At 37.8% G+C, this 25,916-nt stretch overlaps 1 protein-coding gene across 3 annotated transcripts in view; it reads left to right on the top strand.

Annotated features, from left to right (window-relative positions):
- Window positions 1–25,916, top strand: part of LRP6 (LDL receptor related protein 6) — a 178,778-nt gene that overhangs the window by 63,956 nt on the left and 88,906 nt on the right. For all 3 annotated transcript variants that reach the window (XM_023256784.2, XM_045061385.1, XM_045061386.1), the window contains one exon: window positions 8,807–9,004. In XM_023256784.2, the coding sequence (XP_023112552.1) occupies window positions 8,807–9,004 (198 nt within the window). The remainder of the gene's footprint in view (window positions 1–8,806; window positions 9,005–25,916) is intronic.

The raw sequence follows: 25,916 nt of genomic DNA, 5'->3' as shown, positions 1-25,916 counted from the left end.
GTGTCTAGGAATTTGTCCATTTTTCTGACATATAACTTTTCATAGTATTCTCTGATAATTGTATTTCTGAGGGGTTTGCTGTGATAAGTCCAATTTCATTTGTGATTTTATCTATTTGGGTCCTTTCTCTTTTCTTTTTGAGAAGTCTGACTAGGGATTTATCAATTTTATGTTTTCAATAAACCAGCTCTTAGATTCACTGATCTGGTCTTTTTTTTTTTTTTTTTTGAGTCTTTATTGTTTATTTCTGCTCTGGTCTTTATTATTTCTCTTCTTCTCTTGGCCTTGAGGTTTCTGAGCTGTTCTGCTTCTTGTTCCTTTAGGTGTGCTATTAGATTTTGTATTTGGGATTTTTCTTGTTTCTTGAGATAGGCCTGGATTGCAATGTATTTTCCTCTTAGGACTGCCTTTGCTGCATCCCAGAGGGTTTGGACTTTTGTGTTTTCATTCATTTGTTTCCATATATTTTTAAATTTTCTCTTTAATTGCCTGGTTGACCCTTCCATTCTTTAGTAGGATGTTCTTTAACCTCTATTCATTTGGAGGTTTTCCAAACTTTTTCCTGTGGTTGATTTCAGGTTTCATAGCATTGTGATCTGAAAATGTGCATGGTATGGTATGATCTCATTTCTTTTATATTTATTGAGGGCTGTTTTGTGACCCAGTATGTGCTCTATCTTGGAGAATGTTCCATGTGCAGTAGAGAAAATGTGTATTCTGCTTTTTTTTTTTTTTTTAATTTTTTTTTTCAACGTTTATTTATTTTTGGGACAGAGAGAGACAGAGCACGAACGGGGGAGGGGCAGAGAGAGAGGGAGACACAGAATCGGAAACAGGCCCCAGGCTCCGAGCCATCAGCCCAGAGCCCGACGCGGGGCCCGAACTCCCGGACCGCGAGATCGCGACCTGGCTGAAGTCGGACGCTCAACCGACTGCGCCACCCAGGTGCCCCTGTATTCTGCTTTTGGATGAAAAGTTCTGAATATATCTGTCAAGTCTATCTGGTCCAGTGTATCATTCAGGGCCACTGTTTCTTTATTGATATTCTGTCTAGATGATCTGTCCATTGTTGTAAGTGGAGTATTAAAGTCCCCTGCAATTACCACATTCTTACCAATAAGATTGCTTATGTTATTGTTATATATATTTGGATGCTTCTGAATTCGGTGCATAGCTCTTCTTGATGGATAATTGTTAACTCTTCTTGATGGATAGACCCTGTAATTATGATATAATGCCCTTCTTCATCTCTTGTTACAGCCTTTAGTTTAAAATCTAGTTTGTCTGAAAAAAGTATGGCTACTCCAGCTTTCTTTTGACTTGCAGTAGCATGATAGGTGGGTCTCCATCCCCTCACTTCAATCTGAAGGTGTCCTCAAGTCTAAAATGGGTCTCTTGTAAGACAGCAGGTAGATGGATGTTTTTTGTTGTTGTTGTTTTTTTTTAATCCATTCTGATACCCTGTGTCTTTAGATTGGAGCATTTAGTCCATTTACATTTAGCATTTTTATTGAAAGATAGGGATTTAGTGTCATTGTGTTATTTGTAGGTTTCATGCTTGTGGTAATGTCCCTGGTCCTTTGTAGTCTTTGCAACATTCCACTCATGGAGTCTCCTTTAGGGTCTCTTATAGGGCTGGTTTAGTGGTGATGAACTCCTTCAGTTTTTGTTTGGGAAAACCTTTATCTCTCCTTCTATTCTGAATGACAGCCTTGCTGGATAAAGGATTCTTGGCTGCATATTGTTCCTATTCAGCACATTGAATATTTCCTGCCACTCCCTCCTGACTGGCCAAATTTTAGTAGATAGGTCTGCTACTACCCTTGATGCATCTACCCTTGTAGGTTAAGGCCCATGTGTCCCTAGCTGCTTTCAGAATTTGCCAGTTCAAGTACACTTTCTGCCCCTTTCTCTCTGTCTTCTTCCGGAACTCCTGTTATATGGATATTATTTCATTTCATTGAATCACTTAGTTCTCTAATTCTCCCCTCGTGATCTAGAATTTTATCTCTCTTTTTCTCAGCTTCATCTTTTTCCATAATTTTATCTTCTGTTTCACTTACTCTCTTCTCTGCCTCTTCAATCCTCGCTGTTACTGCCTCCAGTTTATTTTGCACCTCATTTACAGTATTTTTTAATTCATCATGACTATTTTTTAGTTCCTTGATCTCTGCAGCAATAGATTCTCTGCTGCCTTCTATGTTTTTTTTCAAGCCCAGAGATTAATCTTATGACTATTATTCTAAATTCTTGTTCACTTATATTGTTTATATCTATTTTGATCAATTCTTTAGCTGTCATTTCTTCCTGGAATTTCTTTTGAGGAGAATTCTTCCATTTCATCATTTTGACTAGTTTTCTGTCCTTTATGTGTTTTAAAAACTTGTTATGTGTCCTGCACCTGTGAGCAGTACTGTATTAAAGAGGGGTCATACACTGTCTGGGGCCTGGCCCTTTAGGAAGTGTTTTTTGGAGTGTGTTGTGTGCTCTCTGTTGTTGTGATTCTGGTTGCTGTATCTCCCTACTCGTAGTGATTGTTTTGGACCCTCCACCAGGTGTGCTTTGATTTGTTCATTGAAGTAACCTTGGAAGAAAAAACTAAAAAAAAAAAAAAGAAGAAGAAAAGCGGGGGGGGGGGGGGTGGCGGTGGTGGTGGTAGTGGTAGAAGAATCCTTAACCCATACAAAGAGAGAAATGACAGGAGTGGGGAAAAATAAAAGAAAATTGATTGGGCAGAGAAACTATGCGGTTTAATCCAGAGAGAGGGAGAGGAAAATAAAGAAGGAGATACAGAACAGGTGTAAAGAGAATAGATTAAATATGTCTTCTTAAACAAACCAACAATCAGAATAACCAGACTAGAAGAGGGAAAAAAGAAAGAGAAAGGGAAGGAAAAAAAAAATACACACACACACGTGTGTGTGTGTGTGTGTGTGTGTGTGTGTGTGTGTGTGTGTGTGTGTGTATACACATAAAATAAGAATTGACCAAGAATTAAATCAGAAAATGCAAAACCTCTGGGTGCCTTGGATCCACTGACAGCGCTGGTCTGGAGGAGAGGCTGTCTGGTTGGTTAGCGTCAGTTGCAGGTAGATGTGCAGTTACCAGGTGTGGAGGGGTTTGGTTTGGTATAGGTGGGTCCCCCCTCTACTGTGGGCCGCTGTCCATTCCCTGAAGCCCCACCTTGTTGGTGATGTGGAGAAAAATGGCGGCATCCCAGACCAGGTACCCTAAACCACTCTGTTCAGGCCATTAGTGGGCTGTTTTTTGTTTTTTCTTTTTCCCTTCCCTCCACAGTCTCCTATGCCTCCCTGGGGCTTGTGTGGGATTCAAACCCAGATGTCTTCAGGGGTCCTGCTCCACGCTCCCAATGCCAGGGGAGTACCACTCTGCCCCACCAATGGATGACCTCACAGTGCTGTGCGGGTGCTAGCGAGGTGGTTTGTCCTGCTCCCCTGACTCCCTTGCTTCCTTTGCCTCCCTTGCCTCCCTTGCCTCCCTTGCCTCCCTTGCCTCCCTTGCCTCCCTGGCTCTGGATTGGGATTCTAACTTCTTAAAGGGTCCCAGTCCACGTGCCAAGTTTCAGGGAAGTGCCTTCTGCCCTGCCCATAAATGGCCTCTGGCTGTTGGGTGCAGGCAGTCTTTGTTTTTTGAATGGTTATATATCTTCTTCCCATAGCGGTTATATATCTTCTTCCCATAGCACTCGAAGGAAGGGATTGCTTTCTCCCTCTATGCCTCTGAACTAGTTACCGATCCTGGGGCTGGCTCCCTTCCTCCCCAGGTGTGTGAACAGGGCAGCCGGCCCCAGTGTGGAGAAAGCCCTGCAGTTAGAAATTGGATCTTTCTGTTTTTTTCCGATCCCAGTCAGTGGTTTTTCTCTTGTCCAAATACAGTCCTACACTTCCACAGCCTCTCTTTCTCTTCCCTTTGTCTCTCTGCAGAAGGGGATCCCTCCCCTCCGTGCCTATGCTGCCTGTTTTATCTTCCCAGTTCTCAGTTACGCACCTATGGCCCACCAGGTCGTCCCCGTGGACCCCTGCAGACGTCTCTGTCACTGCAGCCTGGACTCTTAGAATTCAACACTGCTGTGTTTGAGGGACAAGGGAACTTCAGGTCCCTGTACTTCTCCACCATGTTGGATTCCCCTTGTATTAACAGGTTTTTATTTCACCATAAACTAGACACTGAATTCTTATTTATTAAATAAGTTTAATGCTTATTTAGGTTAATAACAATTTGTAGAGCTGCCTAAATTTTATTGTACAAAATAGACAACACCACTTACTGCTATATACATCTTGATAGTGTGCAAAATCACTTATGATCAGTCCATATAAATTCTTCATAGTTTATATACAAACTGGGATAAGTGCTACAGCACAGTGAAACATGCTGCGGATCAGTCCATATAAATTCTTCATAGTTTATATACAAACTGGGATAAGTGCTACAGCACAGTGAAACATGCTGCGGGAGCACCTAGGAGGGAGTAACTCTGGGCAAGCTAGGAAAGGCTTCTATAGAAAAGAAGGTACTTTTGAATTAGTTTTAACATTTTTTTTTTAATGTTTATCTTAGAGAGAGACACAGAGACAGAGCACAAGTTGGGGAGGGGTAGAGAGAGGAGACACAGAGTCTCCTTCTGTGGGGCTGGAACTCACCAACTATGAGATCATGACCTGGCTCAACTGACTGCGCCACCCAGAGGCCCCATCGTATTTGTGCTTTAAGCAGCTTTATTGAGATATAATTTATATGCAGAAATATGCATATTTTTACATTTGTAGCTTGATGTTTTGATAAATGTATATGCTTACCTTTCCTCCCCCTAAGTTTTTCATCACATCACTCCAGAAAGCTGCCTGAGCCCCTTTCAAGTCAATCTCTGCTTCTACCTAGTAACTACTGATTTCTATCACTGTAGATTGGTTTTGCGAATCTGGAACTTCATAGAATAGAGTCATGAAGTAGGTACTCTTTTTTGTGTCTGGCTTCTTTTGTTCATCCTAAATTTAAAAATTCATCCTGTTTTGGAATGTAATGTGGTTTTTTTTGTATTGCTAAGTAGTATTTCATTGCATGAATATACCAGAATTTTATATCATCCTATTAATGGATATTTGTGTTGTTTCTAGATTTTAGCTATTATGAGTAAAGTTTCTGTGAACTAGCATGTACAATTGTTGTGTAGATGTGGTTTTTTTTCCCTTGTTTTTCTTTAAATTTATATTTTAGTTAGTTAACATACAGTGCACATTGGTTTCAGGAGTAGAATTCAGTGACTCATCACTTACATGCAACACCCAGTGCTCATCCCAACAAGTGCCCTTCTTAATGTCCATCACCCATTTAGCCCATCCCCCATTCACCTCCCCTCCAGTAACCCTCAGTTTGGCCTCTGTCGTTAAGAGTCTTTTATGGTTTGTTTCCCTCTCTTTTCTCCTCCCGCCTTCCCATATGTTCGTCTGTTTTGTTTCTTAAATTCCACATATCAGTGAAATCATATAGTATTTGTCTTTCTCTGAATGACTTATTTCACTTAGCATAATATTTTCTAGCTCCATCCACATCATTGCAATTGGCAAGATTTCATTCTTTTTGATGGCTGAGTAATATTCCAGTGTGTGTGTGTGTGTGTGTGTGTGTGTGTGTGTGTGTGTGTGCGTGTGTGCGCGCGCGCGTGTGTGCGCGCACGCGCGCCACATCTTTATCTGTTCATCAGTTAATGGACATTGGGTGCTCTCTATAGTTTGGATATTGTTGATAATGCTGCTATAAACATGGGGTTGCATGTATCCCTTTGAATCAGTATTTTTGTATCCTTTGGGTAAACACCTAATAGCGCAGTTGCTGGATTGTTGGGTAGTTCTATTTTTAGTTCCTCGAGAAACCTCTGTACTATTCTCCAGAGTGGCTCCATCAGTTTGCATTCCCACCAATAGTGTCAGAGGGTTCCCCTTTCTCTGCATTCTCGCCAACACCTGTTGTTTCTTGTGTTGTTAATTTTAGCCGTTCTGACAGATGTGAGGTGGTATCTCATTGTGGTTTTGATTTGTATATCCTTGAGTGTATATCCTTGAGCATTTTTTCACGTGTCTGGTAGCTATCTGGATGTCTTCTTTGGAAGAGTGTCTCTATTCATGTTGTCTGCCCATTTCTTAACTGGGTTATTTGTGGATATGTTTTTATTTCTCTTGGATAAATACCTAAAGGTAGAATTGCTGGTTCATAGAGTTAGGTGTATATTTAACTTTATAAGAAACTGACAAAGTGTTTTCCAAAGTGATTATACTAGTGGTGTATGAGAGTTCCACTTGCTCTATTGTTACCAACACTTAGTATTGTTAGTCTTTAATTTTTTTAATTATTTATGTTATTTTATATATAGAGCACAAATGAGGGAGAGGGGCAGAGAGAGAGAATCTCAGGCGGGCTCCACACTGAGGAACCTGATCCCACGACTCTCAGATCATGACTTGAGCCAAAATCAAGAGTCGGACACTCAACCAATTGAGCCACCCAGGTGCCCTAGTATTGTTAGTCTTTTAAGTGTTAGCCATTTTAGTGGGCGTGGAGTGATATCTTACTATGGTTTTAATTTGCATTTCCCTGATGATTGATGATATTGAGCATTCCTGTATCTAGTAAAGTCTTGCATCCATTAACAAAATTAAAGTAAAATTTACCTACATTACATTTATATTTTTGGACCAGTATTGCTTGGGATAATAGCCCTCTCTGATTGTTTGCCATGGAGAGCACTCTTGTTTTTAACAACATTCCTGGGCATAGGTTTTTCCATTACTTGCTTCAAATAAAGTCAGCATTCTCTTGCAGGGCCAGGTAGCTGCCAAGTTTTAAGGTCTGCCGTGTCTTCTAAGGTGTGCCACACACTTAGCAGGGTGGATGGGGTGCACATAACTTCTGGCTGAAATGTCACACTTCCTCCTGAGATTTAGTAGATATTCCTGAATAAATGCTTCTCATTTTGTTGTTTATCCTTTGGTCAATTTTCACAGACTCTAATTACTTTTGACTGTCCTTTTTTTTCTTTTCTTTTTTGGTTTTAGAGGAGAGGATTTGCTGAGTTTCTCACAGAGCCATTTTGGGAGCTCTGGCCTCTTTGTATTCATTTTTTTTCTTGTTTTCCTGCAGTCTTTTTCTATACTGCAGCCACTCTCCTCCTCCTTGGCTGCTCCACTCCTCCAAACCTCACAAAGCCAGTCATATCACTTTCAATCTTAAGTCTTCAGGTGTTGTTATTTGCTCTTAGAATAAAACCCAGAAAATTTTAAGATGGTCTAAAATTGTCTGGCTTGCTTTTTTTGTGTACTTTTATCTTGCATGAATCTGATCATTCTCCTCATTCTGGACAATATCCAATCATTATCCTCATTTTAGGGGACACTGCCTTCTCTATTCCTTACAAATCAAAGGCATAAGTGTTGGCTTTGCAATCGGGGGATGTAGGCTTGAATTTCTGTTCTGCATTTATTAGCTGTGTGACTTTAAGTAATATGCTAACTCTTCTGAGTTGTCTGAAATACAGTGATGGACAAATATATTTCATAACACTGCTATAAGGCCTAAGTGAGATAATGTATGTAAAACCATCAGCACAATATCTTGTATCTAGCTACCTGATATTCTCTTCCCCTAATTCCCCTGAGTAAACAGTTTATATGAAATACCTATTTGTACAAGCGGAATCATTTTAGTATTACCATTCCAACATTATTTTTGAGTAAAATTTATGCCTGAATTTCTATTGTGTTTGAACATGTTTATTTGGGTATCTCATATCTAATTCAGAGCACCTTCATTAACTTAAAAAATATGCTTTTAATTGAAATATAACACATTAAGAATTTTACCTTTAACAAGGAAAATTTTCTCCACCCCCCCCCCCGAAATGAGACTATTAATAATAGATTTCTGGCTTTTTTTTAATTTTGGAAAAAGCTTCAAACTTGTAGAATAGAAGAAAAATGGTACAATAAACTCCTATATACTCTAACCACAGTACAAGGATCGTATTTAGGAAATTAACATCAGTACATTTCTGTTAGGTAATTTGATAGTCCCTTAGATTTTCCCAGGTTTCCTAATAATGTTTTCATAGCATTTTCCCCAGCTGCTTGGTCTAGAACCATGCACTTTATGTAGTTACCATGTGTCTTTATTGTGTTCTAATGTAGATTAGATTTATTCTGCTCAAATCTAATCTAATCTAGATTAGTTTCTCAGCCTTTCTTTGACTTTCATGACATTGATATTTTCAAAGGCCATTTGTTTTCTACAAGTTTCTCAATTTTCTCCACTTTTTCATAATTGTGTTCAGGTTATGCATTTTTTGGCAGATACTATTTAAGAGAGTCTGCATGAAAGATAGCATATCCTTTCCAGTGCATCACATATGTGACACCAGTTTGTTCCCTCTCATTGATGATGTTAATTTAGGTGATGTGGTTAAGGTAGTATCCACCAAGTTTATTTTCTCTAAAGTTACTATTTTCCCCTTTGTCATCAATAAGTAACCTGTGGGGAGATACATTGAAAGAGAGTGTGAATACCCTTTTTCTTAGTAAACTTTGATCACACAGTGTTTGCATGCTTGATGGTGCTTATCTGAATCAGTTATTACCATGGTGGTGACAAAAAGGTAAATTGTTAAAATTTTGATAATACCCAGGGGTTTTAGTTTTAGTGTTCTTGAGGGAGCTTTCTTTATCTAATAGTGATAGTTAAAAATTATTTGGGTATTACCTTGCTTATGTCATGGATTTGTTTATATGGTTTTTAGGTTCATGTACTGGACAGACTGGGGAGAAGTACCAAAGATAGAACGTGCTGGAATGGATGGTTCAAGTCGCTTCATTATAATAAACACTGAAATTTACTGGCCAAATGGACTGACTTTGGATTATGAGGAACAGAAGCTTTATTGGGCAGATGCAAAACTCAATTTCATCCACAAATCAAATCTGGATGGAACAAATCGGTAAGATTGCCTTATTAAGTTTATTTTTAAACTTTAAGTAAACATCATGGTGTTTTGATATCGTAAGCAAATTATAAAGGCCTAATTTTATTACGAATAAACTTATGTATTTTTGGCCAAGTGTCAAAGAGGAAGAAGAGTACACTTTTAGTTTGCTCTTGACAAAAGGTAACTACATTTCATCTATCTTGATAGGACTTAGAACTTATAGACTGTATTTTTTTTTCTTCTTTCTCTCTCTCTCTCTCTCTCTCTCTCTCTCTCTCTCTCAGCTAATTTAGTTACACAAACATGGAATTTCTTGTCAGATCATGTTCAGAATTTTACTGACACTTTCTTTTTTTTTTTTTAATTTTTTTTTTAACGTTTTATTCATTTTTGAGACAGACAGAGACAGAGGATGAACGGGGGAGGGGCAGAGAGAGAGGGAGACACAGAATCGGAAACAGGCTCCAGGCTCTGAGCCATCAGCCCAGAGCCTGACGCGGGGCTCGAACTCACGGACTGTGAGATCGTGACCTGGCTGAAGTCGGACGCTTAACCAACTGCGCCACCCAGGCGCCCCTCTAGTGGTCTCATTCTTAAGACCTCAACAGAAACAGAGAACCTTAGATAGTTGAAGGAATTTTTCCAAGTGTAAACATTTGTAAGTTATCTGAACCACGAATCAGGAAGCATTTAGAAGTCTTGAAAATCATGAAAGATTTAAATAATTTATTAAAATAAAGCTTTTGTAACTATGGAGTTGGGAGTATTTTCTTGCCTTGTTTTAAAAAAAGAATGAAATGACTTATAACAAGATGGTTTAAAAACAATTGGAAATAAATGAAGGAAAGTAAGAAGTATGTGATGAATATAAAAACATAATTGCTTTGTTTGTACTTCTCTCGCTTTGAGAGAGATGCTAGGAAGTAAATCTGGTCATGTCATAGTTTTTTTGACTTTCTCAGAATACTCGTACAAAAACTAATGAAACTAGATAGCAAATTCAGAAGCATACCATAAAACTAACCTCAGGCATCCAGAAGTCAAAGCAGGTAAGAGCAGACCACTAGCAGCCACAAGAGAAAGTTGAATGGGGTATTGCATAGAACTTGAAAACAGAAGACCTCCAAAATAGCTTCAACTATTTAGTAGACAATTTGCTGGACTATATTAAGAGCAGCAGCTGAAATGAGACAGTGGCGGGAGTTGCCCACTCCAGTATCAGCCAAATACAGGGTGTTCATGGTAAAGACAGAAGAGGATAGAGCCGTCTGGCTCCTGAGAATTCTTGAAACAGAACTTCTAGAGTTCTCTACCAGTACAGGGTGTAGCGCACTGAATGGAAACAAAATACAATAGTAGTATCAAATGAGCAGAATAGGGAAAGTTAGAGGGTCAGAAGAGGAAGAAAAGAGAAAGTTCAGATAAGAATTGGCAGAGAAACAGCTGGGAGGTCTCAGAAAGGAAGCTGCCATATTGTTTAACATTACAGGAAAACAATAGAAGAGTCAGTTCTGTAAAACTGGAAAAACTACCTTGAACGCCATCTTCTAAAAATTCAGGAAAAACTAATTTTCCATTAACATGAGAAACACAATAGTATCACGGTAAAATCCCATTTAAAAAGAATATCTGACATTTATAACAGTTTTTTAAGCTAATAACAGCTTTGAATGCATCTTAGCTTTATAGTTTTTACTCTCCCTCCCACATTTAATGTTTCTGTCACAGTTTGCATCTTTTTACCTTATGTATCCATTAACACATTATAGTTACTTTTACTACTTTTATTTTTTAACCTTCATACTAGATTTATAAGTGATTTACCCACCAATATTACAAAATTAGAGCATTCTGAATTAAACCATATACTTACCTTTTTACCAATGAGATTTATACTTTCATGTTTTCTTGTTACTAATTAGCGCTCTTTTTGTTTCAGCTTGGAGGAAGTCCCCTTAACATTTCTTGTAAGGCTGATGTAGTGGTGATAAACTCCTTCTGCTTTTCCTTTTCTAGAAAATTCTTTATTTTTCCTTCCATTCAGACAGCTTTGCCAGGTAGAGTATTCTTGGTTGGCAGTTCCCCGCTTCTCGGCACTTTTAATATATTTTGCCATCCTCTCCTGGCTTCCAAAGTTTCTGCTGAAAAATATGCTGATGGTCTTACGAGGATTCCCTTGTGTGAAACAAGTTCTTTTTCTCCTGTTGTTTTTAAGATACTCTTTGTGTCTTTAACATTTGACAATTTAATTAAAATATATCTTGGAGTAGGTTTTTTTTGGATTCATCTTTTTTTGAAACTTTCTGGGCTTCTTGTATCTGGATGTCTATTTCTTTCCCCAGGTTAGGGCAGTTTTCAGGCATTTTCTTTCAGTAAACTTCCTGACCCTTTGTCTTCATCCTCTCCTTCTGGGGCCATTATCATGTGAGTAGTGGTCTACTTGCTGATCTCCTAAAATTTCCATAAACTATCTGGGACACTTGGGTGACTTAGTCGACTAAACGTCTGACACTTGATGTCGGCTCAGGTCGTGATCTCACAGTTTGTGGGATTGAGCCCTGTGTTGGGCTCTGTGCTGACAGCATGGAACCTGCTTGGGAGTCTCTCTTCCTCTCCCCTGTGTGTGCTCTCTCTCTCAAAATAAAAAAAGTAAATTTAAAAAAGTCCCTTAAACTGTCTTCACTTTTATTGTTTTTTCTTTCTGTTTCTTTGGATGAATTCTGCCCTGTCTTTGAATTTGCTGATACTTTCTTCTGCTTGATCTAGTCTGCTGTTGAACTCCTCTCTCAAATTTTTCAGTTCAGTTATTGTATTCTTTGCTGTGTAATTTTTATTGGTGCTTTCCTATATTTTCTCTCTTTGTTAAAATTCTCACTTTATTCATGCGTTGTTCTGACCTTGGTGAACATGTTTATGACTGTTACTTTGAACTCTTTATCAAGTAAATCACTTATCTTTGTTTCACTAAGTTATGTTTCTGGAGTTTTTTTCTTGCTCTTTTCTTTGGAACATATTCTTTTTGTTCATTTTTCTTTACTCTGTGTTGGTTTCTACACGTTAGATTAAAAAAAAAAACCGGGGTGCCTGGGTGGCTCAGTCGGTTGAGCAACTGACTTCAGCTAGGGTCATGATCTCACAGTTCATGGGTTTGAGCCTCGTGTCAGGCTCTGTGCTGACAGCTCAGAGCCTGGAGCCTGCTTCAGATTCTGTGTGTCTCTCTCTGTTCCTCCCCTGTTCGTTCTCTGTCTCTCAAAAATAAATAAACGTTAAAAAAATTAAAAAAAAAAAAAACCAAAACACCACCCCTCCTAGTTTTGATGGACTGGTATTCTGTAGGACATCAACCTTATCAACCAGCCTGATGTGAGTTCTTGGTTGTCTCTCATACTTGGGTGATTGCCCAAAGTGCCGCCGCCGCCTTCTTCTTCTTCTTCTTCTTCTTCTTCTTCTTCTTCTTCTTCTTCTTCTTCTTCTTCTTTTTTAATTTGTTGTTTATTTATTTTGAGAGAGAGAGAGAGAACGAGAACACAAGTGGTGGAGGGGCAGAGAGAAGGAGAGACAGAATCCCAAGCAGGGTCCACACCATCAGCAGAGAGTCTGATGTGGGGCTTGAATTCACGAACTGCAAGATCATGACCCGAGCCCAGATTAAGAGTTGGATGTTTAACCAACTGAGCCACCCAGACACCCCCCAAACTGCCTTCTTTATTCTTAGTGGCTCCCAGTAGTTGAGAGTGTGCCCAGATTTATCAGGTGTTCCAAAGGGAAGGATCACAATCAGCACCTGCAGGCTGATTGGAAACTAGATCACCCAGGAAATAACTGGGAAAGTATGTAGTTAGGGGCCTTACAGGGAGAGACTTAGAGATGGACATTTCTGCCTGTTTCCACAGCATTGGACCCAGGTATACAGCCTGGGTACACAGGTATATATACCCATTAAGAACTACCTCATTGCTACAGCCCTGTGCAGCTTATAAATGTAAACCCCATTAGTTTTCAGAGACAGGTGATCCAGAGTCCCATCTCTTGGGTGGCATCTGTAAAAGCTGGGGCTTCAGATGTGTCTGTAAGCTGATTGTGTGGAGATACTGGAGATTTGGATTGGGCTAGAGAGAAAAGGTGGAGGTGGTGTCTGTAGAACTCCCTGGTCTCCTGGGATGATTGTTGTCAGCCCCTGGATATCTGCTAAATTAGAAACCTTACTTCAGGTTTCTTTCAGGGAAATAGACTTCCTATAGGGAGAGATTGGGACATGGGTGATTCTGACTATTTCCTCTGTGCTGAGCCCTGCTGGGATAGATGTCCTACATAAGTTTCCTGGTAGCCAACAGCAAAAATCTATTGTATACACAGAAAAGATTAGTAGGAATCTAAGCATACCAATATAGAATATCAAATCACAAAGAGAGCAAGAAAAGAACAAATGAAATACAAAACAGCCAGAAAACAATGAACTAAATGGCAAGATTAAGTCCATATCTATCAGTTATTACTTTATATAGAAATGGACTAAATTCTTTAATGAAAACTCATAGAGTGGCTGAATGGATAAAAACACAAGACTCACTATATTCTGCCTACAAGAGACTCACTTTAGCTTTTAAGGTCATTGAGGCAGAAAATCAATAGGACTAAAATTACCTGTGAGACCAGGTAGACTTAAGAGACATTTAAAAACATTCCATCCAGTAGCACCAGAACACACATTTTTCTCAAGTGCATATGGAACATTCTCCAAAATAGATCTTATGTTAGTTGACAGACAAATGTTAATAACTTTAAGAAGGTTAAAATCATATCATGCATTTTGCTGACTACAGTGCTATGAAACTAGAAATCAGTTACAAGAAGAAAAGTGGAGAATTATCATCTCATACCTGTTAGAATGGCTGTTATGAAAAAGACAAGAAATAACAAGTGTTGGCAAGGATGTGGAGAAAAGGAAACTCTCGTGCCCTGTTGGTGGGAATGTAAACTGGGACAGCCACTGTGGAAAACAGTATGAAAGTTCGTCAAGAAATTAAAAATAGAACTACCATGTGATCCAGCAATTCTACTTCTGAGTATTTATCTGAAGAAAATAGAAATACTAGCTTAAAAATATATATACACCCCCATGTTCATTAAAGCGTTATTTATAATAGCCAAGATATGGAAATAACCTCAGTGCACTTTGATGGATGGATGACGAAAATGAGGTAAATTCCAAAAAAGAATATTACTCAGTTTTAAGGAGAGTGAAACCTTACCATTAGAGTGAACATGGATGGAACTTAAGGGCATTCATTATGCTATGTGAAAGAAGTTAGAGAAAGACAAATACTACATGAACTCACTTATGTGTAGAATCTAAAAAACAAAACCAAGCTCATAGATACAGAGAACACATTGGTGGTTGCCAGAGACAGGGGATGGGCATGGGCAAAATGGATGAAGGGAGTCAAAAGAAGAAGGTACAGACTTTAGTTATAAAGTAAGTAAGTCAGGGGGATGTAATGTACATCATGGTGACTATAGTTAATGGTACTATATTGCATACTTTAAATTTATTAAGAGTAAATCTTTTTTTAATGTTTATTTACTTATTTTGAGAGAGAGAGTAGGGGAAGGGCAGAGAGAGGAAGAGAGAATCCCAAACGGGCTCTGCCCCAGCATGGGGCTTGATCTCACAAATTGTAAGATCATGACCTGAGCTGAAATCAGGAGTTGGATTCTTTTTTTATTTTTATTTTTTTTTTAATTTTTTTTTTCAACGTTTATTTATTTTTTGGGACAGAGAGAGACAGCATGAATGGGGGAGGGGCAGAGAGAGAGGGAGACACAGAATCGGAAACAGGCTCCAGGCTCTGAGCCATCAGCCCAGAGCCTGACGCGGGGCTCAAACTCACGGACCGCGAGATCATGACCTGGCTGAAGTCGGACACTTAACCGACTGCGCCACCCAGGCGCCCCTGGAGTTGGATTCTTAATCAGCTGAGCCACCCAGGTGCCCAAGAGTAAATCTTAAATGTTCTTGTTGTATGGAAACCAATTTGACAATAAATTTCATATTAAAAAAAAAATCTTAAATGTTCTTATTACAAGAAGAATGTTTTGTAACTATGTATGGTGATGGATATTAACTAGACTTACTGTGGTGATCATTTTGAAATATATACAGATATTGAATGCTTATATCATACCTGAAACTAATATAAAGTGTGTCAATTATTCCTCAATTAAAAAAAAAGAAAATTACAAAATTTACTGATATGTGGTGGTGAAACAAGAAATTCCTGAAAAATCTCTGGGTTAAGGAAGAAATCAAAGGAGAAATCAAAAGTATCTGAGACCAATAAAAATCCAAATGCAACATCTCTCAAAACTTAAGAGATACAACAAAAGCAGTTTTAAGAGGGAAGTTCATAGGGATAATTGCCTATAGTAAGGAACGAAAGCTCAATCTACATTTATTCTTCAAAGAACTAGATAAAGAGAACAAACTAAGCCCAGAGTTTCTGGAATGAAGGAAATACCAAAGAATTAGAGTGGAAATTCATGAAATAGAGACAATAAAGGCAATAGAAAAGATCTATCTAATCAAATTAAGAGCTCTTTTTGAAGAGAGGAACAAAATAGACAAACCTTTAGCTAGGCTTAAGAAGAAAAAAGAAGACTGAAGTAAAATGAGAAGTGAGAGAGTAGACATTACAACTGATTCCACAAAAATACAAAGGATCAGAGGAGACTACTATGAACAAGTATACACCAAACAAATTGAGCAACCTAGAAGAAATGGAATATTCCTAGAAACATACAGTCTGTCAAGACTGAATCATGAAAGGGGTACCTGGGTGGCTAAGGGGTCCCTGGGTAGCTCCGTCGGTTAAGTATCCAACTTCGGTTCAGGTCATGATCTCAGGGTTCGTGAGTTCAGGCCCCGTGTCAGGCTCTGTTGTCACAGCTCTCAAAAATGAATAAACATTTAAAAAATAATAATAATAAACCCTGAATCATGAAGAAATAGAAAATCTGAATGGATCAGATACTTATAAGGAGATTGAATTAGCAATCAAAAGCCTCTCAAAAAACAAAAGTCTAGGACCAGACTGCTTCACTGGTAAACTCTACCACACCCTTGAGGAAGAATTAATACCAACCCTTCTTAAAATCTTCTACAGAATGGAAGAGGGGGGGAGTACTTTCCCATTTTATAGCTATTATATTACCTTGATATTAAAATCAGACAAGGGACCTACAAGAAAGAAAAATTACTGTCCAATATTCCTAATGAATATAGATGCATAAATCCTTTTTTTTTAAATGCATAAATTCTTAACAAAATACTAGCAAACCAAATTCAACAGTACATTAAAAAGATCGTAATCAAGTGGTATATATTCCAGTGGCAAAATTAAATATTCATGGCTAAATCTCAACAAAATGAGTATATAGGGAACATACCTTAACATGATAAAGGCTATATATGATAAACCCATAGCTAATACTATACTCAAAAAGTGAGAAGCTGAAAACAAGATAAGGGTGCTCACTCTTGCTGTTATTCAACCTAGTACTGGTGGTCCTAGCCAGTGCAGTTAGGCAAGAAAAAGAAATAAAGAGCATCCATAAAAGAAAGGATTAAGTAAAATTGTCTCTATTTGCATAAGACCTGATGTTATATATAGATAATCCAAAAAACTATTAGAATGAATAAATTCGGTAAAGGTGCAATATACAAAATCAATATACAAAAATCAGTTGCATTTCTATATGCTAGTACTATCAGAAAGAGAAACTAAGAAGACAATTGTATTTACTATAGCATGAAAAATATATGTATATAACACACAGTAAGAGATTTAAACAAGGAAGTGAAAGGTCTGTACCTTGAATACTGTAAGATGCTGATGAAAGAAACTGAGAAAGACAAAAATAAATGTAAAGATAATCCTTTCTTATGGGTTGGAAGAATTCGTTTGTTAAAATGGCCATAGTACCCAAAGCCACCTCCAGAATCAGTGTAATGCCTATCAAAATTCCAGTGAAATTTTTCACAGAAATGGAATAAACATTTGATGACACCACAAAAGCCCCTTAATAACCAATGCAGTTTTGGGAATGAAGAACAAAGCTTAGAGGCATCATGCTCCCTTATTTCAGACTATATTCCCAAGCTACAGTAATGAAAACAGTATAGTGGTGGCAAAAAAACAGGCACCTAGATCAATGGAACAGATTAGAGAGCCCAGAAATAAACCAGTGCATATATGATCAATTAATTTATGACAAAAGAGCTAAGAATGTACAGTAGTGAAAGGATAGTCTTGCCCATATAATGATGTTGGCAAAATTGAGCAGATGCACAAAAGAATAAAACTGGACAGGGTGTCTGGGTCGTTCAGTTGGTTAAGCTCAGATCATGATCTCATGGTTCACGAGTTCGAGCCGTGCTATCATTGCAGAGCTTGCTTGGGATTCTCTTTCCCTCACTTTCTCTCTCTCCTCCCCCACTTGTGCTCATGTTCTTTCTCTAAAAAGTAAATAAACTTAAAAAAAAAAACAGTAAAACTGGACCTGTATTTTATACTATGCACAAAAATCAACTCAAAATGGGTTAAAGACATACATTTAAAACCTGAAACCATAAAATGCCTAGAAGAAAACATGGGGTAAGCTCCTTGACATCAATATTGACAGTGATTTTTTGGTTTTGTCAACAGAAGCAAGATAATGAAAGCAAAAATAAATAAGTAGGACTGCATCAAACTAAAAAGCTGCACAATAAAGGAAACCATCAACAAAATGAAAGGCAGCATGCAGAATGGGATAAAATATTTGTAAATTTTATGTTTGATAGGTTGCTAACATCCAGAATGTATAAAAAACATACATAACCGAATTGTAAAAAATCTCATTAAGAAATGGACGGATGGGGCACCTGGGTGGCTCAGTCGGTTAAGCATCTGACTTTTGATCTCAGCTTACATCTTGATCTCAGGGTCCTGAGTTCAAGCCCTGCATTGGCTCCCTGAGGCACATGAAGCCTACCTTAAAAAAAAAAAAAAAAAAGGCAAAGTAACTTAATTTTTCCAAGGAGGACTTGCAGATGGCCATCAGGCATGTGAAAAGGTGCTCAACATAACTAATCATCAGGGAAATGCAAATTAAAACTACAGTTAGTTATCACCTCACACTTATTAGAATTTCTACCATCAAAAAGTTGAGATAAATGTTGGCAGGAATGTCAAGAAAAGGGAACCCTTTTGCACTGTTAATGGGATTGTATATTGGTGCAGCCGCATGGAGGCCCCTCAGAAAATTAAAAATATTATTACCATGTGATCCAGTAATCTCGCTTTGGGGTGTATGTCCAAAGGAAATCAAAATAGGGTCTTGAGATATCTGCATTCCCATGTTCATAGTAGCATTATTCATAATACCCAGTACATTGGAAATATTTATGTCTGTCAGTGAATGAATAAAGAAGGTGGTGGTATGTATACATTCAGTACAGTATCATTCAGCCATGAGAAGGAAGGACATCCTGCTGTTTGTGATGACATGGGTGGGGCTTGAGGCCATTAGGCTTAGTGAAATGAGCCAGGTAGAGAATGACAAATACTGCATGGTATCAGATGTATGTGGAATCTTTTTTTTTTTTTTAAGTTAATTTCATAGAAACAAAGAGAAGAAAAGTGGTTACCAGGGAATGAGGGGTGAGGTAAATAGGAAGAGGTTTTGTAAAAAGGTATATAAACTTTCAGATTGAAGATGAATAAGTTCTGAGATTTAATATGTAACATTGTCTTTTTAGTTGATAACATTGTACTATATAATTGAAATTTGCTAAATGTTTCCCCCTCCCCAACAAAAAGAAAGACAAACAAAACCAAAAATGCATGAGATGTGATAATTAACTAGGTGTGGAGAACCATTTTACACTTTATGTGTATGTCGTATCATCACTATGTACACTTTAAATGTTTTTCAATTTTGTATCAGTTATACCTCAATAAAGCTGAAGAAAAAGGATGAGAAAAAGAATAATGTCCTTACATAGAAAACTCCTCCAGAAAGATATGTCAATAGGACTGATCAAACCTCCATTTAGAAATGCACAATCAGATTGAGACACCAATGTCACATGTCAAAGATCAAAATAAATTAAAATGAGAAAATTCAGAAATGAGATGACAGAACTAAAAATTATAAGTGAAGAAAGATTATTTGAGGAATGATAGCTAAAGTAGAAGGGACATAAGACTGAATAAACAGAAAAGATCTTTAAGTAGGAGTTGAAAAAGAAGAAACTTTTTTTTTAATTTTAATTTTTTTTCAATATATGAAATTTATTGTCAAATTGGTTTCCATACAACACCCAGTGCTCATCCCAAAAGGTGCCCTCCTCAATACCCATCCCCCACCCTCCCCTCCCTCCCACCCCCCATCAACCCTCAGTTCTCAGTTTTTCAGAGTCTCTTATGCTTTGGCTGTCTCCCACTCTAACCTCTTTTTTTTGTTGTTGTTTTTTCCTTCCCCTCCCCCATGGGTTTCTGTTAAGTTTCTCAGGATCCACGTAAGAGTGAAACCATATGGTATCTGTCTTTCTCTGTATGGCTTATTTCACTTAGCATCACACTCTCCAGTTCCATCCACGTTGCTACAAAGGGCCATATTTCGTTCTTTCTCATTGCCATGTAGTACTCCATTGTGTATATAAACCACAGTTTCTTTATCCATTCATCAGTTGATGGACATTTAGGCTCTTTCCATAATTTGGCTATTGTTGAGAGTGCTGCTATGAACATTGGGGTACAAGTGGCCCTATGCATCAGTACTCCTGTATCCCTTGGGTAAATTCCTAGCATTGCTATTGCTCGGTCATAGGGTAGGTCTATTTTTAATTTTCTGAGGAACCTCCACACTGTTTTCCAGAGTGGCTGCACCAGTTTGCATTCCCACCAACAGTGCAAGAGGGTTCCCATTTCTCCACATCCTCTCCAGCATCTATAGTCTCCTAATTTGTTCATTTTGGCCACTCTGACTGGCGTGAGGTGATATCTGAGTGTGGTTTTGATTTGTATTTCCCTGATAAGGAGCGACGTTGAGCATCTTTTCATGTGCCTGTTGGCCATCCGGATGTCTTCTTTAGAGAAGTGTCTATTCATGTTTTCTGCCCATTTCTTCACTGGGTTGTTTTTCGGGTGTGGAGTTTGGTGAGCTCTTTATAGATTTTGGATACTAGCCCTTTGTCCGATATGTCATTTGCGAATATCTTTTCCCATTCCGTTGGTTGCCTTTTAGTTTTGTTGGTTGTTTCCTTTGCTGTGCAGAAGCTTTTTATCTTCATAAGGTCCCAGTAGTTCATTTTTGCTTTTAATTCCCTTGCCTTTGGGGATGTGTTGAGTAAGAGATTGCTACGGCTGAGGTCAGAGAGGTCTTTTCCTGCTTTCTCCTCTAGGGTTTTGATGGTTTCCTGTCTCACATTCAGGTCCTTTATCCATTTTGAGTTTATTTTTGTTAATGGTGTGAGAAAGTGGTCTAGTTTCAACCTTCTGCATGTTGCTGTCCAGTTCTCCCAGCACCATTTGTTAAAAGAGACTGTCTTTTTTCCATTGGATGTTCTTTCCTGCTTTGTCAAAGATGAGTTGGCCATACGTTTGTGGGTCTAGTTCTGGGGTTTAAGAAGAAACATTTAAAGACCAAAGTGAAATGTAAAAATTTTAAAAAGGTGTGAGAGAGTGACAAATATTGAAGGTAGTCAAAGAAGAAACAACAGAGATAAAAGACCCTTTTAGGAAGATAACCAAAGCGAGGGAATAGACCACATAAGGAAAACTATAGTTCAGGCAAAGTTAAAACAAGATTTGAAACTACAGATCGAAAGAGAACACTATGTACCTGAGAATAATAGTCAAAGCAAACAACACCAAGACATTCTGGTAAAATTACTCTATATAGAAAAAAAATACTCTCTCGATCTCTAACATAATTTAAAAGGAAAAGAGAATTGAATTAGCATCAGACTTTCTCTCACAGTTTCACTTCATGTCAGGATTAAATAGAATAATAATTTCAAGATACTTGAGTAAGAAAATGTGAGGCAGTTTTTTTTTTTTTAATCATAACTGGCTTTCTCTTATAAAGGTATAGATACACTATTACCAACATGCAGGAGGTCAAGAAATACTGTTTCCCTGAGTCATTCCTGAAAATGTGCCAGTGCCTGAGCTTTAGACAACCAAAATGATGAGTGAGATATTTTTAAAAAAGGTTTGGTGAAGAGCATTAATTATATAATTATTTGTAGTATGAAAACTAAAGGAGGATTGAAATTGAGAGGGTTATAGTATGTAGCAATTACATTTTAGATAAGATAGCTAAAGTGCCACTATAAAAAATGAAGCAAGAATAGAGGGTACTATATGCAGAAATTCTGTTGAACTCTTCATAGTAACTACATTGGTGTATTGGCATTAATGCTCAATTCTGAGGGTTTTTTTTTTTTTTTTTGAGATTGTTTAATTTTGGATTAAGTGAGTAATCATTGGATATATTAATTCTTTTGCCCTTGGATAAGCAGGATTTTCAGTGTGGAAGAAGTGAAATAAATGTAATATTTTAGAGGTTAAGGAAGGAAGACTGATAATTCTGCATTTTAATTGGAAGTAATGGCATGAGCTTAGTAGGTATTTTATGTTACACAGATACATATACAGAAATACGTATGTTTCCTAACTATGACTGCTAAAGAGAAATAGGGAGAAAAAACATAAAATAACTATGTTATAACCTTGGAAAACTGTTCCACCTTAAAAGAATTCATACATTTCAGGTGAAATGGTTGATTTTATGTCTATGGCAAGAAATGTACAAGATAAGCTGGAGCATACGACGTACCAGATAGCAGAGAGTCTATTACAGACTACTGGGGTCATTTTAGTAAGCCTGGAGAAGTAACTTGAGAAGTGCCTCTCAGGTCAAAGATGGAAAGAAACTCATCAAGTATGTTTAAATCCTTGAGTTCATGATGACATTGTAGAAGGGAAGTGGTCAGTTTGAGAGGATGACAGGGAACCAATTCATTACTTCTAATGTTGGTGATGAAGGGAAAGAATCAAGCAATTCATTTTCCCTTTCCTAACTGAAGCTACCAGTAGTTGACAGAATAGTAGATACGAGAAAGCTATTCCCACTAATATATGAAAAATAAATGATAAAATCAGCATATCAGCATTTTATAATTTCCAGTGAAATTGGATGTAGGCAGTGAAGGTCAATGGCTGCTGACATCATAACCAAGAAAAAAGCAGACGTTATTTGCCAATGGAAGAAAAGTACACCATCTTTCATTTTGCCAAAGGTGTCAGTTTGACATGCATCTGACCAAACTTTGAATTTGCAGGAAATATGCAGGAAAAACAGGGACAGAGAAACATAACTGAACTGCTGTATGAGTATGCATCAGTGGATCTGGACATAAAGGTCAAATATAACTCAGGTCCGTCAACAGATAAGCTGTGAAGAATGATGATGGAACTTGTAGATTAAAAGAGACTAAAAAGGGGGTTGAGGGATGAATAGGCTGCACACAGGATTTTTAGGTAGTGAAAATAATTCTGTATGATACTATAATGATGGATACATTTCATGGATTTGTCCAAGCCTGTAGAATGGACAACATCCAAGAGTGAACCTTAATGTAAGCTATGGACTTCGGGTGATTATGATACATTAGCGTAGATTCATCAAGTATAACAAAAGTACCAGTCTGGTGGGGGATGTTGATGATGACGAAGACTGTGCATGTGTGGAGGTAGGAGGTATATGGAAAATTTTCTGTATCTTCCCCTCAATTTTGCTGTGAACCGAAAGCTGCTCTAAAAAAATATGACTTAACAGACTTAGTAAATGAAAAAAAAAAGGTGGTAAAGGCTAGACTTTTTTGTGGATGCACATTTAGCTAATAAAACTATAAAGAAAAGTAAGGAGGTGATTACTGTAAACTCAGATTAATGGTTACTTTTGAGGAGAAGGAAGGGTTGGTACAGGGTCCATGAATAACCTTCTGAGGTGGTTGACAAATTTCTTTCCTGATTTGGGTGAAGGTTATGGGGTGTTTACCATATGATAACACATTAAATTATTCATTTATTTTCTGTATTTTTTTCTGTATCAGTGTTATAATATAATAAAAGGTTAAAAACAAGTTATCTTTAAGCTTCTCATCAGATAAAGTTCATTACCAGTACACAGTATTGGAAAGGTGGAAGCCTGGGAGTTCTTTGCAAGAGAATGTTTTCATCAGATTAAATTTGAGAGGAAAATTTTCACATGGAGTCACTAAGAGATGTGGTGTATTAAAAAGTTGCAATTTTCTGTGTATGTTAATTTTATATTACTTTCCCATGGTGGTCTCTGTTTAAAATTGGGGGCATAATTCAGTAGAGGTAATTCTACAAATGAGTAAGCTAATGTTATTCAAGATAGAAATCTTCTGGAAGTTAAACTAAAGATAGGCCTTGGAGTACCCAGGGAAGGTGTAAACTCTACATCCCTTAAATGGTCGTCCTTTATTTTTTTTCAACGTTTATTTATTTTTGGGACAGAGAGAGACAGAGCATGAACGGGCGAGGGGCAGAGAGAGAGGGAGACACAGAAACGGAAACAGGCTCCAGGCTCTGAGCCATCAGCCCAGAGCCCGACGCGGGGCTCGAACTCACAGACCGCGAGATCGTGACCTGGCTGAAGTCAGACGCTTAACCGACTGCGCCACCCAGGCGCCCCTAAATGGTCGTCCTTTAATCATCATTTGTTTTTTTTTGTTTTTTTGTTTTTTTTTTAATTTTTTTTTTCAACATTTATTTATTTTTGGGACAGAGAGAGACACAGCATGAACGGGGGAGGGGCAGAGAGAGAGGGAGACACAGAATCGGAAACAGGCTCGAGGCTCCGAGCCATCAGCCCAGAGCCTGACGCGGGGCTCGAACTCACGGACCGCGAGATCGTGACCTGGCTGAAGTCGGAGGCTTAACCAACTGCGCCACCCAGGCGCCCAATCATCATTTGTTTTTGATAAGAGTATGTAGCAGACCACAGTAGCCAGTACTTATTAGGTGTTCAGTAAAAGTGTATCAGTTGATATTATTTATTATAGAATAATAATTGTGTGCTATTCTTTATGAAAATGGTTCTTTGGATTAGTCATTAGCAAGGCGTGAGCTTTTTAGCCACCCTTCTACTGAGAATGGATTTTTCCTTAAACTTCCACACTTTGAGTGCCTTTTGAGACGAACATCAGTGCATTTGTCAGCCATCCAAGCACTTGAAGGATTGCACTTTGGTCTTAGAAGGAGTAAGCTAATTGATTATCAGTTGAGAATAATAACCTTAGATCTATTACATTCTACAAAGAAATCTCACACAAAAGTAAAAAACAGTCTTACCATTCAGTTCTGGGAAAAGCTACATAATTGTTGATTCCAAATCTGGAAACCCACACGAGCAGTGCAGTTTCCATGATGAGCTTCAAAGATTCTTAATTGCTTCTCTTCCTTAACAGAAAATAAACAACAGGAATTTGTAGCATACACTTAGTTATTCTATATTTGTATATCTCATTTCAAGCAGTCTTCATATAAGCTGTGGAATATAGTTTTAAGTATATCAGTTATTTTTGGACATAGATAACTCAGAGCTCTCATATGCATTTCCTAAAATGCATTAATAATGCCTCCTAAGCACTATCTCTGCAGAAAGTACATTACCTGTAAGACTGTTTTTATTTTATTTTTTTATGTTTATTCATTTTTGAGAGACAGAGGGCAAGCGGGGGTGGGGCAGAGAGAGAGGGAGACACAGAATCCGAAGCAGGCTTCAGGCTCTGAGCTGTCAGCACAGAGCCTGACATGGGGCTCGAACTCGCCAATGGTGAGATCATGACCTGAACTGAAGTTAGATGCTTAACCGACTGAGCCACCCAGGCGCTCTTACTACCTACTGTTACATGTGTTGTGAAATATAAAACGCATAGTTCTTTCATTTCCAGTTGCAACAGTGTGAAGACTGCAATATTTATCTTTGGGAAGATTTGCAGTATTTAGTTTTTAAGAAAAAAATTATCAATATCCAGTTGACTCTTGAACAACATCAGTTTGAGCTACACAGGTCCACTTGTATGCAGATTTTTTATAAATACAGTACAATAAATGTATATTTTCTGAGTAGCATTCTCTAGCTTTATTATAAGAATATAGTGTATAAAACATATACAAAACATGTGTTAGTGGGCTGCTTATGTTATCAGTAATGCTTTTGATCAATAAACGGTAGGCTATTGGTAGTTAAGTTTTTGAGGAGACAAAAGTTATTTGTTGATTTTCCACTGTGTTAGGGGTCAGTGCCCCTAACCCCCTGCCTTGTTCAAGGGTCAACTGTATTGTTAAGATGGCATTTCTCCCTAAACTAGTCTATAGATTCAGTACAGTCTCAACAAAAATTCCAAGAGTTTTTGAGACAGTGTGTGTGTGTGTGTATGTGTGTGTGTGTATGTGCATGTGTGTACATGTGCACGCACACTTTTTAAATAAATGACAAATTGAATCTAAAATTTGTATGGTTATGCCCAGGACCCATTAAAATAGTTCAACAGATTTTTTTAAGATTAAAAAAAATGTATGACATTTTTCAACTTGATTTCAAGATTTACCATAAAGCTAGAGTAATTAAAATGTATTAAATCTAAGGATAGAGATCAGTGGAACAGAATACAGTTCAGAAGCAGGTGCATTTAACTGACTTTAAAGCATGTATCAAGGGTGTAAATATGTTATTTTAACCTGCCTTGACAGACATTGAAGAAAAATAATAAACTTTAAAATCTTGGGGAAATAATAAAAGCCTTCTCTATGGAAAATAATTCCTAATGACTAGAGTCAGG

The sequence above is a fragment of the Felis catus genome, chromosome B4 (assembly GCF_018350175.1).
Source record: "Felis catus isolate Fca126 chromosome B4, F.catus_Fca126_mat1.0, whole genome shotgun sequence".
NCBI classification, from domain to species: domain Eukaryota; kingdom Metazoa; phylum Chordata; class Mammalia; order Carnivora; family Felidae; genus Felis; species Felis catus.
The sequence above is the reverse complement of the archived record's forward strand: the minus strand, read 5'-3'. Positions and strand labels throughout refer to the sequence as shown.